A 25895-nucleotide genomic window follows, 5' to 3' on the forward strand; every position below is an offset into this window, starting at 1 on the left:
TTGCATTTAAATATGAATTATATTGATACAGTAATCTTCTTAGGGGTGGAACTGCCTTCAGTTTGCTCTCTTCCTATAGCATAGATTTCTCCATTTCAGTCAGAAACAGAACTCATGGCACTAATATCCTTAATTACATTGGATAGTCAATAAAGCAGTAATTGTGTCACACTTCCAATGAAAATGCTAACAGCATTTCTTTGTGACTTCAGAATCATCTTCAACCTCAGTTCTTCTCTAGTCATTACTAGCTCCATTAGTGCTGTCTTAATTCTTTTTTCTCCCCCTTCATTGCTTACACCTGATGTTTGCCTTTCTTGATTCCTCATTCCAGAGTGTGCCTGGCTCTAGCTCATGTATCTTGTCCAAGTGTGGTGGCTTTCTCTCCTTCTGGGTCTTCTACTGTCATGTTCTCTATCATCAATAGTGGATGAATTTAAAGCACTTCAGAGAGATGCTGTATTTTTGGTTCTAACCAGCATTTTAGCGATAAAAATAGGTAGTTAAAGCAAGTTGTGGAGAATGTTCTGTGTAGACAGATGTGTTGAAAGAATTTATCTGTGTACTTGTTGGACTAATACACATACAGAAAGTTTTCAATCGCCTATTATTGTGTGTGCATTTGGATAGATTTGCACAAGAACAATAGTAAAAGGTACAAACTGATACTAAGGCCTCCTATCACATTTCAATTACCAATTTGAATATATGAGGTGATAGTAACAACTTTTTTTAAGTTAGCAACATAGAATATTTTCCTCTAACCTTTTTTTCAGAAATGTTTGAGTCATTTCTTCTGAAGTTTCCTCAAATATGCTAGGCAATTCTATGAGAAGGTAAACTTAATTTTAGCAAAATTTTTAGCAATTAGAAATGGGGAATAATGGGCAACAATTATCCTCAAGCTGTGTCTCAGCTTGGTGCAGGGGTTTTTAAGTGTTATTTTTAAATATTCTTAAATAAAATTTGTTGCACTGTAATAGGATAATTGTGTACTATTAATTAGTACAGTCTTAATATGGGGGACTGTGGTGCTTAAAGGCAGAATTCCAGGCATATTAGGTTTACTTTAAATTTTAAGCAGAGCTTTGTTTCTCTGGAGGATCAGGGTCTCAGTATTTGCTAACAGTTGGAGAAAACAGCTGTTTTCAGTTACAGGCAAATACAAAAATGTAGACTGTAGATTGAAATTATAATGGATTTTTGCTTACAATAATATTGCTGTATCAAAATGATAATCTTGGCAGTATTTCTCTAGACATACTTGAAATTGGTTACACCCATCTTTTGGCTACATAATGCAGGGCTTTAGTTCATAGGACTGAATTATATTTACAGGGATGATGCAGCCAATTTCCTTGTTCCTGCATCATCTGTTTCAAATGACTTATTACCCATGTGTTTATTCTTACACACTGGCTACTGCCTTTTGAAATTTGTAGTTCTTCACCATTAAAGGCTGTTTCTTCTGGAGAAAAGGAAGCATTTTGCAGTTGCAATAGATGTCTCAGGAACTGACTTCCAGGTATCTAAAAGAAGTATTGTTTTAGTGATCAAGTCTTAATGATGAAATGTTTACTATTTTGTTTATGGATTACAACACAATACTGCCATGTTAAAAAGGATTAATAAAACAAAATGTTTCAATAAAGCATTTAAAATTCATTTTTATATTGGAAAAATAATACATTTTTTTAGTTAATCTAAAAATTGTAGTCTGTACGAGAGTAAAGATAGGTCCATCTGGACCAGTATCCTGTTCCTGATAAGTAAAGGCTAGGTAAGGGAGGGAGGTCATTAACTAGGATGATACTAAGTGAAACATCATAGGAGCACATCCCCAGTCTCTCAAAATGCACAGTACAAGTGGGGTCATTGCATTTAATAAACATTATAATTTTTCCTTCCATGAATGCTTATTGCTTTTTCAATCCAGTGTAACATTTTAATATCCATAACATTTCATTACAAGAAGTATCATGACTGAAATTTACGCTGTGCAAAGAGCCACTTCTGATGGTCATTTTGCACCTGTTACGGAGTAATTTAATTGGGTATCTCTTGGATACTACAGCCAGAGTTCTTAATACAGCAGTGTATCAAAGATACTATTTGCTTTCAGGAAGTCTTGGAATGCAATGTAAACTTGTACATATAATGTACATATAGCTAATAAGCATGCAGTTTCGTATAAAATTTCTAATAGACTTTTTTCTTCTGATACTAAGTAAATGTTGCTACTGTATCCTGTTTTCAGTCAGATTTGCTATGCAAATTTCAGTTGAGCCTTGATCAAAGGCATTGGTTTGTTCTAAAGAACACTTTAAAATAAAATATGTATCTAGGTTGATGATTCGTTGCAGCCCTATTTTTAAAGAACAACATTATTAACATGGAAATGGTGATAGGCTTTTAACTACAAATGTGCTGCCAAGCTGTGTGGCAGTGATTTCTCTGTATAATACATTTTATAACATTATTTCAGGTAGCTTAATTTAATCTGTTTGTTGTCAGGCTGTATCATTTGTGGGATGTTTGGAGTTTTGGGGTTTTTTTCCTAGCTTCCTTAGCAAGTTGACCTACTTGTGTGTTTTATAAATAGAGTTTTTCTCCTTTATTGACAGTCTACCTACCTAAACTGAAACATAGTATTTGGCTGCAAACTTTTTCACATAGTTTGTTCTCTTGGAGTTTTTAATATGAATTTTCAATTAGAGCAGGAAGGCCAAATGGTGTAGCTGTTATAATAAACAGGTGGGAGATTTAAAAGGTAATAAAATACAAATGGAATTAGGAGGTTTGATATTGATGTCAAACATCCATTTAATTTTCTTACTAAAAGCTGGAACCAAGGCTAGCCATTTTTTATACTTCCTTTCCTTTCTTAAAAGGAATGGAAAAATGTCATTTGATTGACTTACTTTATCTTCTAGTTTTAAACAAGGTTAAATAAAAAATATATTACTTTCCTTCAAAGGTGCTGAATAAAATGTTTTAATTATCAAAACACTTATTTGGTAACTAGATGTCTTTAAATTTGATTTCAGCAAGTTATTGTAGGTTAAATTTGTAATCTTCATATTTTTTATGAATAAAGTATAATGGAGATGCTGTATCACTTCTTCCATTGAGATGGAGAACATTAAGTGGACCTAAGTTTAATTTGAAAAATTGTTGTAATACAGCTGTGGAAAGATAATCCTATTGTAGGTGTCACTGTATAAGAAAACACGAAAACACTTTGTTGCAATGCGTATTTACTTTTTATTAAGTAAAACCTCAGCACATTTAATCTTTTTTCTTTTATTCTTAACTGAGTTGACAGGTCTGGTCGTTCATTTTACCACCAACCATGGTATGTTTTCGAGTTACTGTGCTGTAAATGTCTGTTTTGTCATTTTCAGATGCAGTTTTGACCTAACTCAGTCCTCTTCATAAGTTTTTGTAATTTATGGTGTCTTTACTTGTTTGTAGTTTGCCTAACGGGTCAGCGTTGGCATTGTTATCTTACTCAGTGCTTACATGTTAGTCTTGGTTTTGAGAATGTCACTGCATCCTTCTTATGTAGATTATGCTCAAGTCTGCTACAGGCTTATGTCTACATACAGTACATTTGCTAACCTTGCATAAGAGAAATGCCAACTATTTGGTACTGAGTGGAATGCTTTTTATTTTCTTTAGCTTCTCTTTTAGTGAATACAGAGAGGTAACAAATGAATGGAATTACTGTTTTGGCTTGCTTTTTCTTAGAGGTTTGGAATACTCCTTAAAGGCTTTTCCAAGTATCAACCACTTAATTACTCTGGAGAGTGCTTTAATCATATTTTTGTCCAGTGTCAAGTAGGCGATATTATGTACAGAATTTTCCATGAAAGATTTATTCAATTTTCAAGTTTTGTTTTCTTCTTGTATTTTAAATAGCTTTGGGGTTTTTTTCTGTGTTAGTATGTCATTTTGTTCATTGGAAAATTAAGGTAAAGTTTTGTAGGAACACTGCTTTTGGTTTTATTACTTAACAATAACTTGGAAATGGTTCATTTTGCTCTGGTTTGTTTACAGTTCTAAATGTACACTGTTAAATTTCCAAGGTAAAAGTTTAATTGAAAAGATCTAACTTGAACTAAGAAGCAAAAATTCATTTAAGATTTCATTTGGTGCTGTACAAAGAACCTGAGCTTAAAACCAAATAAGATCGTTCTTTTTCACAGAAAAATGTCATGACACGTATGCAAGTTTCTTGCTGTATTTTGAGAACATTTGCCACATTGTTTATTGGTTGTGATTGTGAAGCATTAATGTAGCAATTATCTTGATAATAAGTGGTCAAATGTTAAAAGCTTTCTGACATCTTGCTATATGACTTTGGCATTAACTAGCCACTTGTTCATTTTGAAGAAGTTTATTTCCGATTAAAGTTGCCTTCTTGCATGAAGCCCCAGAGTATGTAAATCTGGAGCCTATCACTTCCTGTGATTGCTGGATTCAGCGCATGCTATTGAGAGTGCCTTCTTTTCAGAGGCTTTTTGTATTCTGCTCATGGTGTTTGTTGAGCAGGAAATGTAGCTAAAAATAACTAAAATGCATTTCTCTGTCTCTCTTTCTTGCTGCAGGATGACGTAGCTTTGCCAAGGATTTATCAGCTAAGCAGAAAATGAGCTTAACATCCTGGTTTTTGGTGAGCAGTGGAGGCACCCGTCATAGGCTGCCACGAGAAATGATTTTTGTTGGAAGAGATGACTGTGAGCTGATGTTACAGGTAATTGCATCAGCCTTCCATGGGCAGCTGCTCAAATCGTGCACTTAATGCCCCAGTTTTATATTCCTTTTGTAAATTAAGTTTCCCAGGTGTTGGAAGAGTGATTGTTTTATTAATCTTGTATTTATAGAAAAAGTTAGTTTAAATATATTGCCATCAATCATACAGTTACAGTTGATATACAGAGGATCACCTTTTCTTCATATAAATCAGATAGAGAATGCAAGAATAGACGATGAAATAAATTTGCAATATGATACTGCTGGGTGTATTGGATGCTTTTGAAAATACCTTTTTTTCTTTTCTACAATTTGTAATCTATTTTTTATCACATGATTTGATGTAACTCTATCCCCATGTCCTGATCTTGTTGTACAAAGGCAAATGAAATTAGTAGAGAAGAATATTTCTCTGTCTCTAAGGAAGTTGAATGACTCAATCTCAGTAATGGTTTCAGGGGAACTGTAAAAATGCAAGTCTTAGCCAAAGCACTTTGATACTTCAGTAACTTCCTCAACTTTCAGGATCACTATGCAGAACTTGTAGAGATGTGTAACTGTATTGTTATGTAGCCATTTTACATATCGCATGCACTTTGCAATGTCTAAGCTATAGATCCCTGAGCTGTTTCTTTTTAGTGTATATGTTTTTGAGTGGTTAATGGTAATATTTTGGGAGTTTCTTCTTGTTTTCTTCTCTTTGGATACTGTAGAACTCCTAAGAGGATGAATTTAAAAATTAATATTCTCAACCCTTTGTACCATTCAATACCATATTTTCGTTTTGATTTTTTGTGTATGCAGTCATTTATGGCCAGATTGGAATCACTTGGAAATGAAGTGCTTAGAAACCTATTTTTATGTATATTACTCAAATGTTGCATCTTGAGTATGGACTGCATTTGGCATTCAATCTCAGAAGGCATCCAGAGGTTTAATGGTTGATAGAAATACTTTGTCCTGTTAGAAAGTAGTTGAAAATACTTGTAATATCCCTTTAAAAATAGGCAGCATGATGTCGTACTGATTTATGAGGGAAGTATTAAAAACAAAACAAAACCACAAGCAAACAGCAAAAAAAGAAAAAGACAAAACATGCAAAGCAACCAAAAAACCCCACCCACATACCAGAAGTTTATAATAAAAAAATGCTTTTCTTTTACCACGAACTTGTTTTAATGTGTTGTGACAATAAAGGCTCAATAAAGGAGCCTTTTCTTCCTTCTCTTTCCTATGCCATGTCCTGCCTGTGTTTGATCAGTTCTTAGAGTGAAGAGGACGACTCAAGCATTAATCATTTTGTGTTACAAAACTTCAGGCATCGTCACCTTCAGAAGTAACTGTCTTTAATTAATATTGTAGAACAGATTCCAGAAGTATAGAGTTTTTTGTTGTTTATTGACTTCAGAAGTAGTAAGAAGAATCAAGGGGCCTGATGATTTTCAAGAATATTCTCTTCAGCCTGCTGTTGTGTTAAGTCTACATGCCAGCATGGCTGTTAACACCACATACTACTGAAGGAGGAGGAACTGGCCAAAAGAGAAGCTAATAATGTGTTCTTGTTCTGTATGTGTAGCTCTTTGTGTAGGACCTTCCTTTTTACTATTGATAACTTGGTTGTTCTCTTACTGCAAAGCATGTGGACAATGCATGATAAAGAAAGCAGAATTTAATGCTTTTATTCATAGTCATTTGACATAAAACATGTTATAAAAGCCTTTTTAAAAGCATTTCAACTTGGTTGCATGCTTGATAGAATTAGACTTCAGATACGTACCTAACAACTGTTCTTCTAACAGAGATTTTGTTTGTATCTGGGAATACAGATTTACTTACCTGGGTTATTTTGTAAATATGCTCAAACACAGTGTGTAGTCTTTGTATGTAGCGAGCTAGCTGCTCCAAAGTATCACCCTGCTTGATGATAAAGACCACATTTTCCCCTTCTTTCACCAGTATGTTTAGAAAGTTTTTTGAATCTTGATGGGGAAATAATCTCCAAGGAGAAAAATTCTACATTATTCACAATATTAATAATACCAAGTTATCTCTGAAGACAAATACTCATATTTTCTGTATCCTGAACATTGTTTTAGTAGTCTGGATTAGATTGAAGAGTCTTTGTCTAAGATAACGCTAGTTACAATTTTATTTTTATTGAAGATGGATTCATATTCATACAGCTTTCAGCACAGTCATTCTGTGATTTTTATGATTTCTGCCATTATATATAAATCTTTGTGCTGTGTCTGAGTTTGATGGAGTTGATGTTCATTATAGAAGCCCTTATGAGACTGTGTTTTGAATTTGTGACCAAAGCACTGCTGATAATACACCAGTATTTTAGCTGTTGCTGAACAGTGTGTGCAGTTTCAAGGCATTCTCTCTTTATCACTGAAAATTTTACATGCACATGAACATGTTGGGGGATGCACAAGAAGTTGAGAGGGAACACAAACAGGACACCTGACCCAGACTGACCAACAGGACATTCCCTGCCGTATAATGTCATGCTCAGCAATGAAAACTGAAGGAGGGGACTTTGGGGAAGGTTAACCACTGCTCAAAGACTGCCTGGGCACTGATCTGCTTGTGGGAGGTGATGAGTGATTGCCTTTGCATCCCTTGATTAGTTTTATTTCTTCTTTCTTCTTCCTCTTTCCTTCCCTGCTTAAACTATCTTTAACTCAACTCGTGAGTTTTCTTGCTTTTGCTCTTCCGGTTCTCCTCCCCATCTCACTGGGGCAGGGAGCAGTGAGTGAGCAGCTATGCAGTGCTTAGCTGCCAGCCAGGGCACCACAGTCATAAAAGGTAATTTTGATAGCACTTATATGTGAATGGAAGGCTGCAATAACAAATCAGAAGGAAAAATAGCATTGGAAAGACTTGCACAATCTTTGCACCTGTAAAGATTGTCTGCAATGAATAAAAATATATCCAGTTATATCCAAGTAGTCTGAGCTTGAGAACCTTAATGTTCTGCAGAATTTCAAGTGTTTCTCTAAAAGCCATAGACATGAGTAATCATTCTTACCATTTCAGAAGGTAAGACAAAATATCATGAAGCTTGAAGGATCTTTTTATGCCCTTTCTATTTTAACTTCTTTTAATAGGCAGTAGCACATAAAGGCAATAAAATAATTGATTGCTAATGCAATATGTATTTGAGTAATATAATTCAAAGAAGTTAAGAAAAGTTTCCCATAACTTAAGCAAAGATAGGATTGTGCTTGTGTTGCTGCATCACTTGAGTGTAGAAAATTGTGATCTCTGGTTGACTTTATAGGCTCATCAGATCACCCACATCAGTTAATTTGATTTTACTGAGAGCTTGTTTTCACTTGAAGGAAGGTTACTAAATTAGTAGAAAATGAACTGTACTGGTATATCTTTGCCATTAACAACACTCAAGTGATGTAGTATACTAGTGAAGCTTTTACTGGAATGGACCTTGTTGTTTGCCTGTCTCTTCCTTAATTCTACCCTCCTCCTTTATATCATTTTCCCCCTCTATACCCCTTAACACTGCAGAGCAAATTGGCTCAAATGTGTAGTCTAAAAATAGCATAGTAAGTGTAAGTAGAAGAGGACTGATTTAGGTTCCCTGAGGAGAAAGCAAAGCTGTCAAGCAGTGGCATGGAAAGGAAGAATAAGGAAGTACATTGAAAAGGAAGGAAAATAATATTAGCAAATCTCACAAAATTAGAAGGAATGAGATTATAAGTGTGGGATTCTGAAAACAGAAAGCATTTCCTTAGGAGTCATGATTGCATGTTCTGTTACTTTGAACTGGCTAATGCACCTGAGACTCCTAGAATTTTGCTGAGGGAGCTGGCGAAGGTCATTGCTAGTCCACTCTCCATCATCTTTGTTAAGTCATGGGTAACAGGAGAGATGCCTGAGGACTGGAGGATAGCAAATGTCACTCCAGTCTACAAGAAGGGCAAGAAGGAGGACCTGGGTAACTATAGACCGGTCAGCCTCACCTCCATCCCTGGAAAGGTGATGGAACAACTTGTCCTTGGCACTATCTCTAGGCATATCAAGGACATGGGGGTCATCAAGAGCAGTCAACATGGTTTTACCAAGGGTAAGTCATGTTTGACTAACCTCATAGCCTTCTATGAGGAAATTACTAGGTGGATAGATGATGGTAGAGCGGTGGATGTGGTCTATCTTGATTTCAGTAAAGCATTTGACACCGTCTCCCACAGCATCCTTGTAGATAAGTTGATCAAGTATGGGTCTGATGATCAGGCAGTGAGGTGGATCAAGAACTGGTTGAAAGGAAGAAGTCAGAGAGTTGTAGTCAATGGGGCAGAATCTAGTTGGAGGTCTGTGACTAGTGGTGTCCTTCAGGGGTCGGTACTGGGACCGGTGTTGTTCAACATCTTCATCAACGACCTGGATGAGGGTACAGAATGTACCCTCAGCAAGTTTGCTGATGACACCAAGCTGGGAGGAGTGGCTGACACACCAGAAGGCTGTGCTGCCATTCAGAGAGACCTAGACAGGCTGGAGACTTGGGCGGGGAAAAACCTGATGAAGTTCAACAAGGGCAAGTGTAGAGTTTTGCATTTGGGGAAGAAAAATGCCATGTACCAGTACAGGTTGGGGGCTGACCTGCTGGAGAACAGTGTAGGAGAGAGGGACATGGGGGTCTTGGTAGACAGGAGGATGACCATGAGCCAGCAATGTGCCCTTGTGGCTAAGAAGGCCAATGGCATCCTGGGGTGCATTGGAAAGGGTGTGGTTAATAGGTCAAGAGAAGTTCTCCTCCCCGTCTATCCTGGATTGGTGAGGCCGCTTCTGGGCCCCTCAGTTCAGGAAGAACAGGGAACTGCTGGAAAGAGTCCAGCGCAGAGCCACAAAGATGATGAAGGGAGTGGAACATCTCCCTTACGAGGAAAGGCTGAGAGAGCTGGGTCTCTTTAGTTTGGAGAAAAGGAGACTGAGGGGTGACCTCATCAATGTTTACAAATACGTAAAGGGTGAGTGTCAAGAAGATGGAGTTAAGCTTTTTTCAGTGATGACCAGTGATAGGACAAGGAGTAATGGATACAAATTGGAGCATAGGAGGTTTAAGGTGAATATCAGAAAAAATTTTTTTACTGTGAGAGTGACAGAGCACTGGAACAGGCTTCCCAGAGAGGTTGTGGCGTCTTCTTCACTGGACACATTCAAAACCCGCCTGGATGCATTCCTGTGTGATGGGCTCTAGGTGACCCTGCTCTGGCAGGGGGGTTGGACTAGGTGATCTTTCGAGGTCCCTTCCAACCCCTAGGATTCTATGATTCTATGAATTGGCAGACTGCAGGTGCTGGTACAGAAAGAAGTACAGAAGCCTCAGGCAGAAATTTACCATTCTCAGTGCTTTATAGTCCTGAGCAATGAGTTGAGCAGCAAGGACAGAAGATGCAAACCTGAAACTGTAAAGAATGCTGTTGGAAGGAATTTACTACTATGCAATCATGTCAGGACATTGCAGTAGCAGAATTACCAGCAAACAGACTGAGGTCAAGTCTGCACCGCAGGGAGAGATGAGCTGTGGACTCATTCATTTGGGAACTCTTCTCTTCCAAGGTGCTGACTGCATGTGTGCTTGAAGGAAGCATACATCCAGCCCCACCTCTCCATTGCCTCAAGTCAGCACCTCAGGCTGCGAACACTTGGCCATGGGCAAGTGCTGAAAGAGGGGCTTAGCTGTTAGGTATGTGGTGTTCTCAGAAGAAATGGTAATAAGTATTGTTCCTGAACTACGGATTGGCATTTGGATGTGAAATAAAGAATTCAATAAATAAATGCTGAAGTGCTTAAAGAAGGATAGAGTTGGAAGGCATCAGAACTGATGGGAATAGTAATTCAGGAACTTCTCAGGCATTTAGTGAAGAAGCTAAAGGTGATTTGTTTAGGAAACGGAGGTCAAGAAGAGATAATTTCAGTGCTTATACAATTATGATAAGTTTCTCAGACAAGATAATGGAAGATTTATTGATGCATGGCAGAAAATTGTTTCAGAGAGAATAGCAATACCCCAGAATCGTATTCGTACTTTGAAAGATGCATGTAGTTAAGGAGCAAGAGAAATAAAGGTGAAGTTGAGTCTGATAGATTAAACATCAGTGATACTATGGTGAGCTGAAATAAATAATCTTTGGATAAGATATGGCTGCATTTGACTTAAAATTCCATTTGGGGAAGCATTAAGAAAATAATTATTTTTAATTAATTTTAGGATTTTGCGGTGCGCAGCCAGGGCTGGAGTTGAGTATGGTTAGAGATTTGAGATTTTTCATAAGTGGGACTAATTTTTTTTTAATATAATTTGGATAAATGTACTATGTAGAAAGGAAACAAACACACTACTTTAAGAAACAGCCATTATGCTATCTTGATCTGATTTTTTAATACCATCTTAATATAATTTTTTCATATATTTTAGTCACGAAGTGTGGACAAGCAACATGCTGTACTTAACTATGATGCTACTACAGATGAACACTTGGTGAAGGATCTGGGCAGCTTGAATGGGGTAAGTTAATGTCTGCAATGGGTATCTCCCCATTGTCTTTTGTATGTTTATTTTGGGTTTTTTTTGAGAAAGGTGAGTGTAACTTAACAAGTGTACATTAGTATCTTTTTGATGCAGGATTGGAAATGAGGAAACATTTGATAAGAAAACATTTTTCATGGGGGTTTTCCACTGCATGTTATTTGAAGGGCTGTTTTAATTCCCTTACTAAGAGAACCTTAGCAGTAGGAAAAAATGTATACAAGTGATATGTTAATCTTCTGTATTTCAGAACTATAAGACAAAAATATAATCTTGATTATAATGTTAAAAATGGTATTTCAATCTCTAAGATTTCTGTTTAAGAAAATTATTTTTACTTCGTATGCTATTCCTTTTTATTCCTTTTTTTCATACAGGAAATAATGTTAAACTGTACTTCATACATGAAAAAACCTAAGTATGAAATAACCATGTTGTGTGTAAACCTATTTAACTCATTCCATATTTGCATTTAGTTTTTCAGTATTCTTTCTGTCAAAATGTCTATGAATAATGTGTGGCAAGTAATTACAAACTACTATAGAAAAATCATTTAGTTATAAGTAAAATAAAAGTTTCATGTGACATTTTACTCTTCAAGGCTTTTCTAGGAATTGTGTATACAATATTCTAGATAAGCTTCACCTTTTTATAAATGTTTTAAATGTTATAATAAATTATTAAAAACTTAGTAACTTTCCCATATTTTTGTAGCCCTTTATGAGTTGCTTATACACACTAGTAATGAATGCTGTTTTATGTATTTTTAAATGTTTTGCTAATCGACAGGGTCAACAAAAAGGACACAGATACCAACAGAAGGTATAGACTTAGTTTACTGTATATTTCAAAATAATACAAAAAGGCAATCCAATTAGTCAAAAAGTTAAGCTTATTATACTCTAGTTTTAGGCAGTTAAGAGAATAAGCAGGGTAATGCACCTAATCATTGCTGCATAAAATTAGCTATGGTGATTAAGAAAGATACATAACCAATTGCCCTAATAATCCATTATCATCATCCAGATCCACAGTTGCTGGGGAGCCCTGGTTGCAGTGAGGGTTTGGAGAACCTCTCCTGGCATTTGGGAAGTCCTGCACAGTGCGTCCATTCATAGGGGAGGTCTCCAAAGTTGCTGCAAGAGAGTCCAGCTTGTATACAGTTGAATAAACCATTTTGAAAACCTCAAATATGGGAACATCTGGTATCACCCTCCCTGTTGAATTATGCTCAAAGTCTGCCCAGGGCCTAGGGAGGAACCCAAGGAGGGGGGCCTGTAGATGGTATCTCTGTCTTTTTGGCTTTAACCATACCTTTCTCAAAAAGGCCAGACGTCTGGTTTCACAGCCTTGCAGCATGCCTCTAAATAAAGATCTGTCTGCTGATTACTGTTACACAGCAAGCATGACACAAAATCTTTATAGATTTTCATTTTTTAAGAAATATATACACGCACACACACACACACACACACACTGCTAGGTTGTGAGATTCATCTGGAGGTCAACTTTGGCTCAAGGTCTGTTGTCCAGGCCTCAGAACTTCAGTCACTAATAATTTACAGAATGAAATAATGAGTTCTTCTGTGATTGCTTATTTTAATATTTAGAAAGTACTAGTAGTGAATAGCTTTGCCAAATGTTTAAAAAAGGAGAAGATGAAGAAATCCCAAGTTACTGCCTGTTAGCATTGATTTAGGTTTTGGTGTTTGATCTTGAAGTGCATTTCAAAATAAAGTTCCTGTTTGTCTGTCTCTGTTTGTTTTTTCATTCTTTTTTTAAGGTAGCTAATTTGGCCTTTCAAAGACTTAGAGTCTCTACTCCTTATGCAGCCAGTGTAACCTGAAGGGTTATATCCTTTGAATAGCTGTAAACATATAAGAACTTTGCTCCTTAAATATTTAATACAGCACTGTATATTGAAAGTCACTAAATGCACTATTTCAAGGCAGTGATCAAAAATTAATTCAGCACATAGTAAATTTTTGCTGAGCCATTTGATTTTATTCCCTAATGCTATGGTACTTCTGTAGTCATAAACATGCCTGCAGATTTTCATTGCCTCTGATAAAGAACTTGAATTTAGTAAAAAGATATGTCAAAAGACCCTCATTTGACTCCTTTCATTGCCTCTGATAAAGAGCTTTCTGCTTCGCTTGAGCTGATTCATTTGCAGGTTTGAGTTGTCAGTTGCTGTAGAGCTGTTAACCCGCAGACATCAAAGGAACTCTTTCTTCCCACAGTTTTGGGACAGGGAGTATTAAGTTGTAGGAGTTTCATCTTTGCTCTTTGTCTTTAGAGTACTTCCCTTACTATATCTTCCCAACTGTGCTTTTCTTACATACCCTTACCTACCTGGTTTCAGGTCAAAAGAGGAAACATAATTTTGTAACACCATAACAATATATGCAATGTCTCTGTACCGTGTGGTGAACTACTAACTAGGCAGTAATTCTTTAGCTACTATTTCCACTGAGAATACCACCCTCCTAACAGCCAAATCACTCATTAAGCACTTCAGCTTCTACCCATCCTTATATTTATTTTGGGTCTCCCCATTACTTTGGAGAGCAGATGTATACTTTTTTCATTGTATGGTACTGCTCCATTCCTGGTGCAATGCACTTTAACAACTCAAGATATTTAGAGTTTAAGGAGTGAGAACTACCATTACATAGGGCTTTTGGGTTTTGTGAGTCCCAAATACTTTGCATGAGATGAACTGTAATTGCACCTGATGCCCTAATGGCTGAATATTCTTATTTGAATGGTTGATCCACACTCAGTTCAGTGACAAGGTTACATCGGTCTTCATTCTAGGCTTAGTACATACAGCTTTGAAAAATAAAGCTAAAGTTAATTTTAGTCAGATTTACATGATACAAAGTTGTATTTCTAATAATCCGTCATGACTTCACTTGGTCATTCCTGCTTATCTTTTATTTCATACAAAAAAGATTACGGAATTTCTTTTCTGAAGAAAATGTGTACAGTTGCGAAGATACTGTTTAACCAGCATCAACAGAATTCAACTATATTTTTTCCTTTCACCTTGTGATCTCAAAAACATGCCATAATAATTACCAAACATCACTGCCCTGTTGATTAATGTCCTTCTCAGAGTTATATGTAGGATAGCCAAGTGCTTTAACACTGTGTTTTAGGACTGAATTACAAAATGCTCAGTAAACTTTGTGAAGGCTTAAACAACATTGACTCTCCCTATTTGAAAAAGAAAGCTTTTGAAAACATGAATATATAAATGTGTTTAGAGTGATTTTAAGGGGGAAAAGAATTCCTTATTTATGCAGTAACCAGCTTTTTTAAGATAGCTTAGTCATGCATCCATAAGCCTGGGTGTGAGATTTTAAAATTCCAGTGGCAGAACAACTGAGGTTTGGTTGTTGTATGCCATTAGTTCAGTCATGAGGATGTCTCAGACTGCACACATTTTTTTCAGAGTTCTCTGGGTTGAGTATACTGCATGCAAATGAATTTCAGAACACTGATCTGGGAGATAGAATGCATATATACATATATACATATGTATCTGAAAGGTGGCCTGAATTTCGATGATACACTAAAATTCAAGCTGCCTTGAGGATATTCTTCACATGTTTTTTTGCTCTGGATGCTCACAGTGTTAAAGTGAAATAAGTATGTATTAAAAAACACTTCAAGTTTCATGCTTACAAACCAGTACATAGCTGTGCCTTATTTCTTAGGGAAGATATTTTCAATTAAGCAGGTAAGCACATTTTAAAATAATGAAATTAACATTATTTTCATTTAGAAAAAAAAAGCCAACCAAAGGAACCAACCCTTTACTATCTTGGGAAGGACATTGCTTCTGCATTTCCAGACTTCATCTAATACTAGTTGAGCAACACAAGCGTTCAAAGGTTCAGATTCTTGTCTTATTCAAATTTATCTTGTGTGTGTGTGCGCCCATAACTTCAAAGTGCTTAAAAATTGCACATTTCAGCTGCTGCATTCCTGAGAAACATGTATATGTTGTAAAATTCTTAAGTTTGAAGTAGGATGATCCTGTGAGTTCTGATATGCAAAGTCCCCAAAACTGGCACAAGCAAATAATACATTTAGTTCAGAAAGGCACCTCGGGTATTTGAAAAATTAGCGAGAAGCCGTAAAGATTTTAAGGCTGAAAAATATGCAGCTGATAAATAATTAATACAATGATACATCAGTCTCATACCAGCTAATCCATAAATTTTTTATTTGCCTTGAATTTGCCCTAAATGAAGGCTTCATTTTGAATTTCAAAATAACATGAAGTAAGAAACAACAAGGAACAAAAGACTGTACACGGAGGATGCTGCTTTCTTATAAGTCCATGTGTTACATTCTTATTACGTAAAAGGAGAAGAATATTTCAAGAAAGCCATGGGAGAATGTAGGGGAGATGAACTTTAGAGTGTAAACTGTAACTTCCTAATGCTGATTTTAATTGAGCTTTGACAAATAGATTAAGGCAAGATGCTGTGCAGACTATTTTGTCAGCTCACATTCTAGGAAGAATCTTTAAGGATCTGTAACTCTGAAAATGTCTTAAATATTATGCAGAGTTACATCTACTGTTTCCCTTTTTCTTTGTAACCTGATGTTTAGGTTTAGTAATTAAGAGCTTAATACTCTTATTCTGCTAGACCAAGCATGTCTTCACCCTTTTATATTTCTGTATCACTGAGTGATTTCAGAAGATGCCAACACAACATAGTTTTCCCTGAAGGTTACAAATTCAGATAAGAATTCACTTTCACAGTTAGAAATTCAGCCGTAATTGGCAAGTTCTAAGAGCAGTGTTATTATGTGGGGTGAGCAGCAGGGTCAGTTTTAGACCTGTCACTGGAAGGTGGCAGGCTCTGGGAGAAGACTCTATCTAAAAGTTTAAGCATCCCCTCCAATGGTAAAAGGACAAGTTGGGAGAAAAACACTCTCACTTCCTGACCCTCACTCCTGCTTTATCATGTTAACGTCCTTGCTTTCTGTTACCTGAAATCACCACATGCAACTCTGAGTCTTGCTGATATTAGTAACTTCTGGGCAGTTTGATGTCAGCAGCTGATGCTGACAGCCTACCTTGCTAACACTGTAAACCACGCTTTGAAGATGCATATCAGTTCCTGGTTCTTAAGTCTGTTTTAGAATTTTATGTCAGTGACTTTCTTGAATTTTCTTCAGGGCTTGAGTAATTTAACTTCAAGACCTTTTTATGTTAATAATTTTTTTTCCAACAGTGATGAAATTGTTTTCCAGCTCTTCCAAATTACATTTCTCAGATCCATTTTTACTTGAACATGTATTACTCTTCCTCTTGTTACATCTGTAATTAGTCCCTGTATTTATCTCAGGTGTTCTCTTGAAATTAATACTAGCATATTTTTCCAAATCAGACCTTGAAATAAGTGATTGATTGGCAACCTGTACTGCCTCTAACAGCCAACTGATACGGCTGGTGAAATTTAGCAAGCTTTAAGGTATGTAAGTCGTTCTGTGAATCACTGAAAGCTTATATGATTTCTCCAACGTTTTCAACAGTGGTTATGAGGAGAGAGAGTTACTTACTGCACCGTAACTGAGTTTTCAAAATATATTGTCAAGCCTATGGAGTTGGCTCTGCTTTGCTGCTAGCTGGTATAGTAATGTTATTTCAGCTTAAAAATGTTGTTATACTTACTCTTTCAAGAGTTGCAATATATTGAATTCTTCATTACTGCTATTTGGAGTTACTTGAATGTACTAACTTGGTCCATTTTTTCTTCAAGTCCTTTGACAATATTTAGAAATTATAAGCTATCTCAGAACTTTCATATCCAATGTTAAATGCTGTACAAACTTGATGATAAATCAATTCTGACAACTAATTGAGGTCAGAAAAGAAAACCAGAAAAATAATGAGTGGAGGTGCCAATTAGAGGGAACATTTATCAACAATTCAATAAATGCTGCTAAGATTAAGCTTGTAAGAAACTTCTCAAGTCCAGTGTGATGTCAGCAGCCTGGTTAGTGAGTGTTGTTTGACTTTTTATTTTGAAATATTTGTGAAGTAGGTGGCAATCTGAGCTTATGGTTTAATTCCCCAGTCAATCACCAGCAGAAAATTTGTGGTGCTGAAAACTTTGTTATAAAAGTAGTTAAACAAACAAAAAAAACCCTAATGGTTATTTATCATTTTTTTATTTTGGAATTTAACGGTATCTCTTTCTGTCCTCATTTAATTCTGTAGACGTTTGTGAATGATGTGAGGATTCCAGAACAGACATACATCACTCTGAAGTTAGAAGATAAATTGAGATTTGGATATGATATCCTTGTCATGAAAATACACACTTTTCTTATTAAAAGTATGGTTGTGTTAAATGAAGGGTTCTTATACTGTTTCTATACTAGAGAAAATTGCAGGATTTAGAATATTGTATCTTGGTCAGAATTATTGAGAAAGTACATTTAATTGTTTTTCGCTGCAAGAAACCTCAAATTCCAATTAGTATTTAAAGCCTAATGTATAACTTCTGTGTTGCTAAGAAACATGGCTTTTCTTGGAGGCAAATAAATGAATATTTGTGTCATGAGATTACATACAAGTAGAGAAGATTACAGCAAACTACTGAACAAAATAATACTGTAATAATACAACATTAATGTATCTACTCAATGTCCTATTTACAAATATTTAAATATTTTGCTTAATGTGATTGTACATGCTAGTCCAAAGGGTGACATATTTGTAAAACAAGTGTCACCATTCCAGTGGCAGAATACTCTGCAGAACTGTCTCTTTTCTGTAAAATATTTTTGTGAATTGAGAAATATTTCCAGTATTTTCCTTAGCATTTCCTACATACTAATCTTTTTACTGTTGTCAGGGGAGAGATGAGAGTCCCTGAAGAAGCACTTAAGGTAACAATGTGCAGTTCCTAGATGTTCTTCTGTCATTGTGTAGTAACTGGTAACAGGTTTGGGTTTTTTTTCACTCTTTGAGGATATTTTTTTCTCTATTTATTGTCATGTAGCATGAAAAATTCACAAGCCAGCTCCAATTATCCCAAAAATCTTCAGAGGCAGAAGGGTCAAAGCAAACCAGCTCCAAAAGCTCAGAGTCCAAGGTAACAGACTCCGCAGCTGAACTGCTCCATAAAACTACAGAAGCACTGAAATCTGAAGAGAAGTCAATGGGTAAGGTTCACCTTTGCTGCAGAAGCACACAAACTTGGAAAAGATCTTTATTTGCTTTGTTAGGATGTGTGTGAAATTATATAGATAGCAAAAACTCACATGTGAAATTCTGAAAATACTGTAAGTGTGCTTAATAACTTTTGTCATTGAATTTCTGCCTTTTTTACTGTAGTGGCCACATGTTAAGAAAACTCATAAAGGGACGTTTAACAAGCATTTATCCAATTTTTGCCTTTCTCTTTCCCAAAATCATGAACTTTCAGCATTTATGGCAGGAAAGTGTGCTTTTTTTGGTAGTTTAACTGAAACTATTTTTCAGGAACAGCTTATACTTTTTACCACCACCATTTTCAAGTGTGCTTTTGTTTTGGTTTTTTAATAATTTTTTTAAATTAATTTTTAAATGGGTGAGGGGTTCATTTTATAGATGATAGCATCCATTGTTGAATATATCAGGTTAGAACCACAGTGTTGTGGTTTAAAAAATTGTGGAAACTGTAGCTTTGGTCTTGTTTTTACATCACCTTTCATGTTTATATAATGTGTCGTGGTGGCTCTGCTGTGTGTGTCTCCTTCAGTGTGAGGCTTGCTAAAGTTTATTGTTCATCTTATAATAACTTGCTGTGTTCCCTGTTACTATAGGAGATAACTACAAGAATGAGAGAGGAATCGGATATTACTGCTTCCTTAATATGAAACTGGTTATGTCTGGCTTCTTAGGCAAAGCTGTACAGTTTTGTTTAGGTTTTATCCATTCTTCTGGAAGTGAACCTTCAGAGTTCACTTCCCCACATAAAGAATTCTGTGGAATAACTAGTTAAGTCTGTTTGGCTGATCTAGCATCCTATTAAGGGTACATAAAGCCTTTCCAGTACTTCAGTGTTCCTATTCAGTATGGCTTTTCAGCATTTGGGTCCTCTTAGATTTTCATAAAGGGGCACAGTGGGGGCTTTTTATCCTCATCTTCCATCTTTCTCTTTAGTCTTCCAAACATAACAGTCAAAGTTAATGATAGGGTTTTATATTTGAGTGCAACTCTAAGAATCTTTTTGGGGAATGATTCTGTCACTGTTGCTGTATTTATGCATAGCTGTTTACTATTGCTAATTCAGTGCACAAGCATCAGCTATCAGGTTTTTAATTGAGTATTGACTAAAGTGTAATGCTATTTAAAAAAGATGTGCTTAGTATCTTCAAATCATATTGAAACTTTTGGCATGGCTATGAAATTATGTATAATTTTTGGAATGACAGTGAGTAAAACATTGAATAAAAATGTTGAAATGCATGATAGACACAGTAACAGACTACAAAGCTGGTTTTGAACAAATCTTGCTATTTTAGATAAAGACTGTTTAAAGTATTTTCAGAACATCTGTGTGGTACTGGAATAGCTAAATCTCAGTAGCATGAAATATTCTTCCAAGAGATCAGGTCAAAACTAATCCAGTCAATTTATAATAGATGTAGAAATCTTTTTTTTTATCAGTGTGTTTTTTCTTGTTTAATCATGTGTATACATCCTTTGTAAGGAATAGTATTTTTATTTGTACTGTAATTTAACTTTTGCCTTTTAGTGAAAAAAAATAAATTTAAAATAGTTGTGCTCAGTAATGTTTTACACAAGGTAACTTTCAGCACTCTGTAGGAGCTGTCAGCAATTTGGAACCTTGGCAACATTGCAAAATTTGATCAGTTTTTCATGCAATGAGTTCAGATTTCCTTGAAAGGTCAATGTGAGTAAAAATGAGAATCTTCTCACAGAAATGACAGTGGGCAGCTTTTAGGAATGTACTGCTATGCTGATGACTTGAAACTGAAAGCAGAAAATAATGTTTACAGATATATCAGGGCAACAATAAGAAGTGTCAGCTGCCTTTGCACAAACGTTTGCGCCAGAAGTTTTGATTAGGTCATTAGTAAGCTTTTATATTTAGAACCCAGATCAGTTATCCAGCCTCCAAGTTTGTTTTGTATATCAGCAAATGCTTGCAACCACTTCAGCTTCCAGGAGAAATGATTCAAGCAAATTACTCTCTCTTCATGTTATTTTAACCTAGATCTCACAACTAAACAGAAAAGTGATTTTTTTTCTGCTTTGGGCTGATTTTATAGATCTTTCTGCCATGCCTCGTGGGACACCTCTGTATGGACAGCCAGCCTGGTGGGGTGATGATGAAGCTGATGAAAAAAGTGGTTGCAAGTCAGATAGCAAGCATGAAGAAAAAATGCATGAGACGGGGGCTTCGGGTAAGTCCTTTTGTATTATTTTTCTGGGGTTTGTAAAATGCATATATTCTTAACTAGGGAACTGAACAGGTAATAATGTTTGGAAGTTTCATAGACAGTTTGAAGAGATAAAAGCTTATTAAAATTAAGTTACTTTAAAAATATTTATTCTGTGAGAAACTGCATTTCCAGAGACCGGTTTCACATATAACATATCAATTTTCTAGTATTTGTTGTCTGTAAACATACTGAATAATACTACCTGAACCAGTGTGTCTTACCAATTTAATCCGCATATGTCCTTCTATATGCTCAGAGTTGGAGATTACATAGGGATATTTTATCAAAATAATTTCTGAAAATAAATGATACTATATTATCTTTGTGTTTGACTTCTAGCTATATAAGGTGATCTATGCTAACATTCTCTCTTGTAATTCAGCAATGCTGCTGCACTCCATAGTTCTTGCAGTACAGATTTGCAGAGGCTAAAGTTAAACTGGTAATATTTATTTCCCCATAATGCAGACTATTTTTTTTAAGTTAGTTTTTCTATGCACAGTATGTATTGCCAAAATTTAAATCTCCATGTCTATAATTAGGCCTCTAAATCTACCATCTGGCATATATATAAACTGACTGCTATTCTAATAAAGAGAATAACCTTAAAAATCACTTGTATTAGGACGAAGTTCAACTGCATTTGTTTAGCTGTTTAGACATGCATTTCAGGCCCAGCAGTTTTAAGTTGGCTATTTTTTAGAGTAATTCAGCCGAGAGAGGAGAGTAATACTCTCTCCCTTCAATAGTGGTTGTTTTGGAGGAATCCAAATGTTGTTCCTAATGGCAATAATGATGAGAGATGATGACTGTTAGATGTTGTCCCATATCCATTTTTCTCAAAGAAAAGTGTGTATGTCATGTTAAAAAGAAAAATAATTAGTTCTTTGCCTTAGTATCATCCTACTGGTAGACTTAGTAGCTGCAAGATTCTCCTTGCTTTCTGCATGACAAAACAGGGATGGTGAAGTCTCTAGTATTTGTGGTTTTATTGCTTAGATATAAGCTAATATAACAAAAATACGACTTTGTCAATATACTCTCATGTCTCTGTCTACATTGTTTTTTTTAAAAAAAGTGTGTGATATTTACCCTCGTTAAATATGGGATTATTAAAAATAATATCCTGAAGCCTGTGGTTTTTATGCCATGCCATTAACAAAGTATGAAACAAGATTCCAACTTCTATTTAGGAGCATACCTGTTTGTTATTTTTTCATAAATTAAAATTGCCTTTTCAGAAGCAATGTTGCATCAAATGGTTTACATGCTTTTGTATTTATTTTACCAAGAGATTTTTCAGAAGGTGATCAGTGCATCTGTCTCTGTTCCTGAGCTCAAAGAAAAACTTCCTCTCAAACTAATCAAGGAGGCGCAATCTGTTTCAGAGGTAGACAAAAATAAGTTTGTTCGAGACAGAACTTCAGTAATGAGGATATTTTTGACATTCTTTGTCTTATTGAAGTCACCTTCAGGTAAATGGTGGATAGAGAATATGAGCTAATATTTTCTACAGTGCTTCACTGATTTTGTTTATTTTCCATATATATTTAAAAATAAAATTTGAGCACAGAGCCTTCTTGGCAAATACATTTCTGGTTTTTAAATGTGCAGTATATTTGAAATCCTTTTTGTTGATGTTGTCGATGTTTAGTCATGAATTTATGTCCTCTGATTAGAATTAATCTAAGAAGAGTGTTGAACATCTTTTATTTCCTCAAACCAAAAGACTAATAAAACTGCAAGAATGATGTTCAGTTTGAATAAGCACATACTGAACAAAACCTTATGTGAAATGCTGTAGGAAGGCTCTGCTGGAAAAAAAAACAACAACCCTGACATTTTTGCAAAACAATTTAATTTGGGAGGATGTGAAACTAAAATCCCTTGTATATACAAGTGATTTATTTATCTTGATCACTTAATCTCTGAGTAGACATTAGTTGTATATTTTGCTAGTCTGGCTTTTGACTGTTGTAGATGTTTTTCAGTAGTCTTGGCAGAGAGCCTGAGAAGACACACCAGATAAGAGTTGACATTTGCCTCTCTGGACACATTTCCTCAATCTTAGAACACTAACTATGTCAGCATAGAAGTGTGCAAAAAAATATTGTGTATTTTTTCATACAATTATGAAAACATAGGCTTTTTGGGCCCCTCTGGCCTACAGTTACATTCCATGAAAACATTAATTTTCCACAGATTATTATGTATTTCTTCAGGCGCTTAGGTTTATAGCAAAGATGAATATAATGTTTGGAAATCAATATGAATAAACAGTTTAATAAAAGGAAATTGGAAACTCCTGAAGTCTGTCATGTTTGGATGTTTTTTATATAAAAATGAACTTCAATAAAAAATGTTCAAGACTGATGCAGCTATTTGTTTTGTTTCATGGACTAAATTGTATTAAGTATTTAAAACACGGATTTGAAACATGCTTCTTAATATAAACTGCCTAAAAGTAAGCACATTACAGGTAAACTCACGTATATAAGTTCTTAAACATTCTGTTCAGTAACTCAAATCAATAAAGCCTGGTATTTTAACAAATTAATCTTAGAATCATCTGCTTCATGCTTTAATGATTTGGTACATGATTATTCACTGAATAGAAAAGAAGGCCTATATTATAACGGATGGGGCAAAGTTTAATGAGGAGATTGAAACTGGAGATTTGTTTCTGCTAAGCCAACTGTAGACAATTAGACATTACAGTCTCAAGTTAATAAGATTATTTCAATGTTACTGTCATTCTATGACAATGGGAAGTCACTGATGGAAATTTTTTGCAAGCAGAGCAGAGTAGCCAGGAAAACTTTAAAAAGGAAAAACCCTTTCTGGTTTTCTTCAGACATGCACGTTGCTCTAATGATCCGTAGATGATCTAGTCCATATTAAACTGAAAAATTGCATACACACCTATAGTTTGGCTTTATCTATGGTGTAGCTGTTAGACTTACATGATAATGTCAAGTTTACCAGGTGTGTAATTTTGATTATTGCCACGTGTTAAACTCCCACTTCTTGGAAAAGCAAAAACTGCATTCTCTGCTGGTTTCAGTAGTAGTTTTAGAATTGTACATCATTAAAGCCTTTGCCAGAAATCTAATATAGGATAGAAGTAATTTTTTAAACAGGCTTTAAGTATCTGAAGTAATATTTTTTAAATTTGTCATGAACTATTTTTTAATTCCAGCCCTGTGTAACAAAATATCAGATTAAATGTTTCTTACACTTCAGAAACAGTGTAATTTTAAGGTTAAGCATGCTGATTATTATTTTAGGAATTCCAATGTAATCAGTATGTGTAGGAGATAACATATATGTTTACTCACTAGTATTAATGTTAAAGTTCCTAGAAGTTTATTCTAGAATTTTGCTGAGTTTTGGACTGCAATATGTGCAAGTGCTGCGTAAGGCTTGCTTTTCTAATTATAATTTCTGAGATTATTCTAGCTTCACTGAATCTCCATTTGGTTAAGCCTAATTTCCCAAATATTATGTAGTTTCCTTCTTAGCCTATCCTAGACTCATTATTTCATTAACAGTCTCATTACACTGTTGTAGTAGTTAGTTACTGCTTTTTTGCTTGCCTTGTAGAATCTGTTGCACGGTTGTCTCTTGTAGCTCTAGACCTTTGTAGGATAAGAGTTCTTTTCTTTACAGATAACCTGGTTCTTTTTCTGCCCCTTTCCCTTCACTCTTGCCAGTTCAAAAATCTCTTCAGTTCTTGAAAAGATCACAGTTCACAACCCATCCCTCCCCTTGTTTCCCCAAATTATGGTTTCAATTCCACATGGCTTCTCAATTTCAATGCCTTTTGTTTTTTTGCTGTACAGATACTATGCTTGTTCTGCTTAAAAATTATAGAGCAGTGATGACCACTGTCTTCAGTATTTGCTTGAGGGTTTTCTCTTAAAGCTATCTGTGTGTAGTCTGATATGTAATTTTATTCATCTTGGCAGATGGCTTTTTATAGTAGGATTACAAAGGTAAGGCTATTTTATATATCACTCAGTAATATTTAGAAAGCTGTAAGGACTTAAATTTAGAATTTGGATGAAAAATTCTGAAGGTTGGTTCAGATCAGGATCTGTATTTATTTTTTGTTTCCCCATAGTTTTCAAGTCCTTATTCTAATCAATTCTGATACATTTAAGTCTTCTAAAAATTAAGTACTTCAGGTCAAAAATAGGATTTTTATGCAATGAATATTAACTAGATTTTTTCATTATATAATTTCTAAGAATTTTTCTAGCATAGTTTAGTTTCTCATTCCTTTTGATTAAACTCTTTCATAATTCATATTCAAAGAATATTATAGCATCTGTTTAATAAAAAATACTAGAAACAAATACTGCCCCTATCATTACAGTATAAACATTTGATTTCAAATGTTAAATTTGGAGCAGGAAAATATCACAGGGAAGATTTTTTTATGAAGTTGTCCATCAATTCTGACAAGCCAGTTTTACAAATCCCCTCATCCTAAGCCTACCATACATCTGATACAGTTTGCCTACAACCTTACAATTTTCAAAATATGGTGATCTGAAAAATATTGTTTATTTTGTGGCCAGTACATTGCCCTTATCTGGCCCAAAACTAGAAACATTTCTCAGAACATACTATATTCGGAGGTCCCTTCCAACCCCTAATATTCTGGCTTATCCAGTTATCTTTTGAAGGTGCACTGAAGTCAGTATCTTGCTTCATTAACAGTTACAGGAATTGCATGAAATTGTAGGCTTGAAGCTTTAAATAGAACGATAGGGAAAAAATAATGATATATATATAATGGATTACTGTTGGATTAGTCTTCTGCTCAATGAGTGTTACATACTGCGAGGATCCTAGCTGTAGATTTGATCCTACTAGAGCTTGATCCATTCCAGCGTGTTAGCTGGATGAAACAAATGGAGAGTGATAGTAGTTTACCTAAAATCTAGTATCTGCAAAGTATCAGTTTAGATTATTTCTCACATTTTCTATCTAAGCATGGAAGCTTTGTTAATGATTTTTGCATGAGTAAAATAGATTGATTCTATACTGTTTGTCTGCTAACATAAATGTTTTTAGGAAGGAGTCTGAAAAGGCA

General features: G+C 35.3%; 1 protein-coding gene across 8 annotated transcripts in view; it reads left to right on the top strand.

Annotated features, from left to right (window-relative positions):
- CEP170 (centrosomal protein 170) overlaps positions 1-25895 on the top strand; it is a 92253-nt gene that overhangs the window by 15013 nt on the left and 51345 nt on the right. For all 8 annotated transcript variants that reach the window (XM_051613528.1, XM_051613530.1, XM_051613533.1 and 5 more), the window contains exons 2-7: positions 4611-4756; positions 11198-11287; positions 17556-17634; positions 18171-18229; positions 18343-18505; positions 20621-20755. In XM_051613528.1, coding sequence (XP_051469488.1) covers positions 4652-4756; positions 11198-11287; positions 17556-17634; positions 18171-18229; positions 18343-18505; positions 20621-20755 — 631 coding nt within the window. In that variant the 5' untranslated portion in view covers positions 4611-4651. The remainder of the gene's footprint in view (positions 1-4610; positions 4757-11197; positions 11288-17555; positions 17635-18170; positions 18230-18342; positions 18506-20620; positions 20756-25895) is intronic.

This window comes from Apus apus, chromosome 3 (assembly GCF_020740795.1).
Source record: "Apus apus isolate bApuApu2 chromosome 3, bApuApu2.pri.cur, whole genome shotgun sequence".
NCBI classification, from domain to species: domain Eukaryota; kingdom Metazoa; phylum Chordata; class Aves; order Apodiformes; family Apodidae; genus Apus; species Apus apus.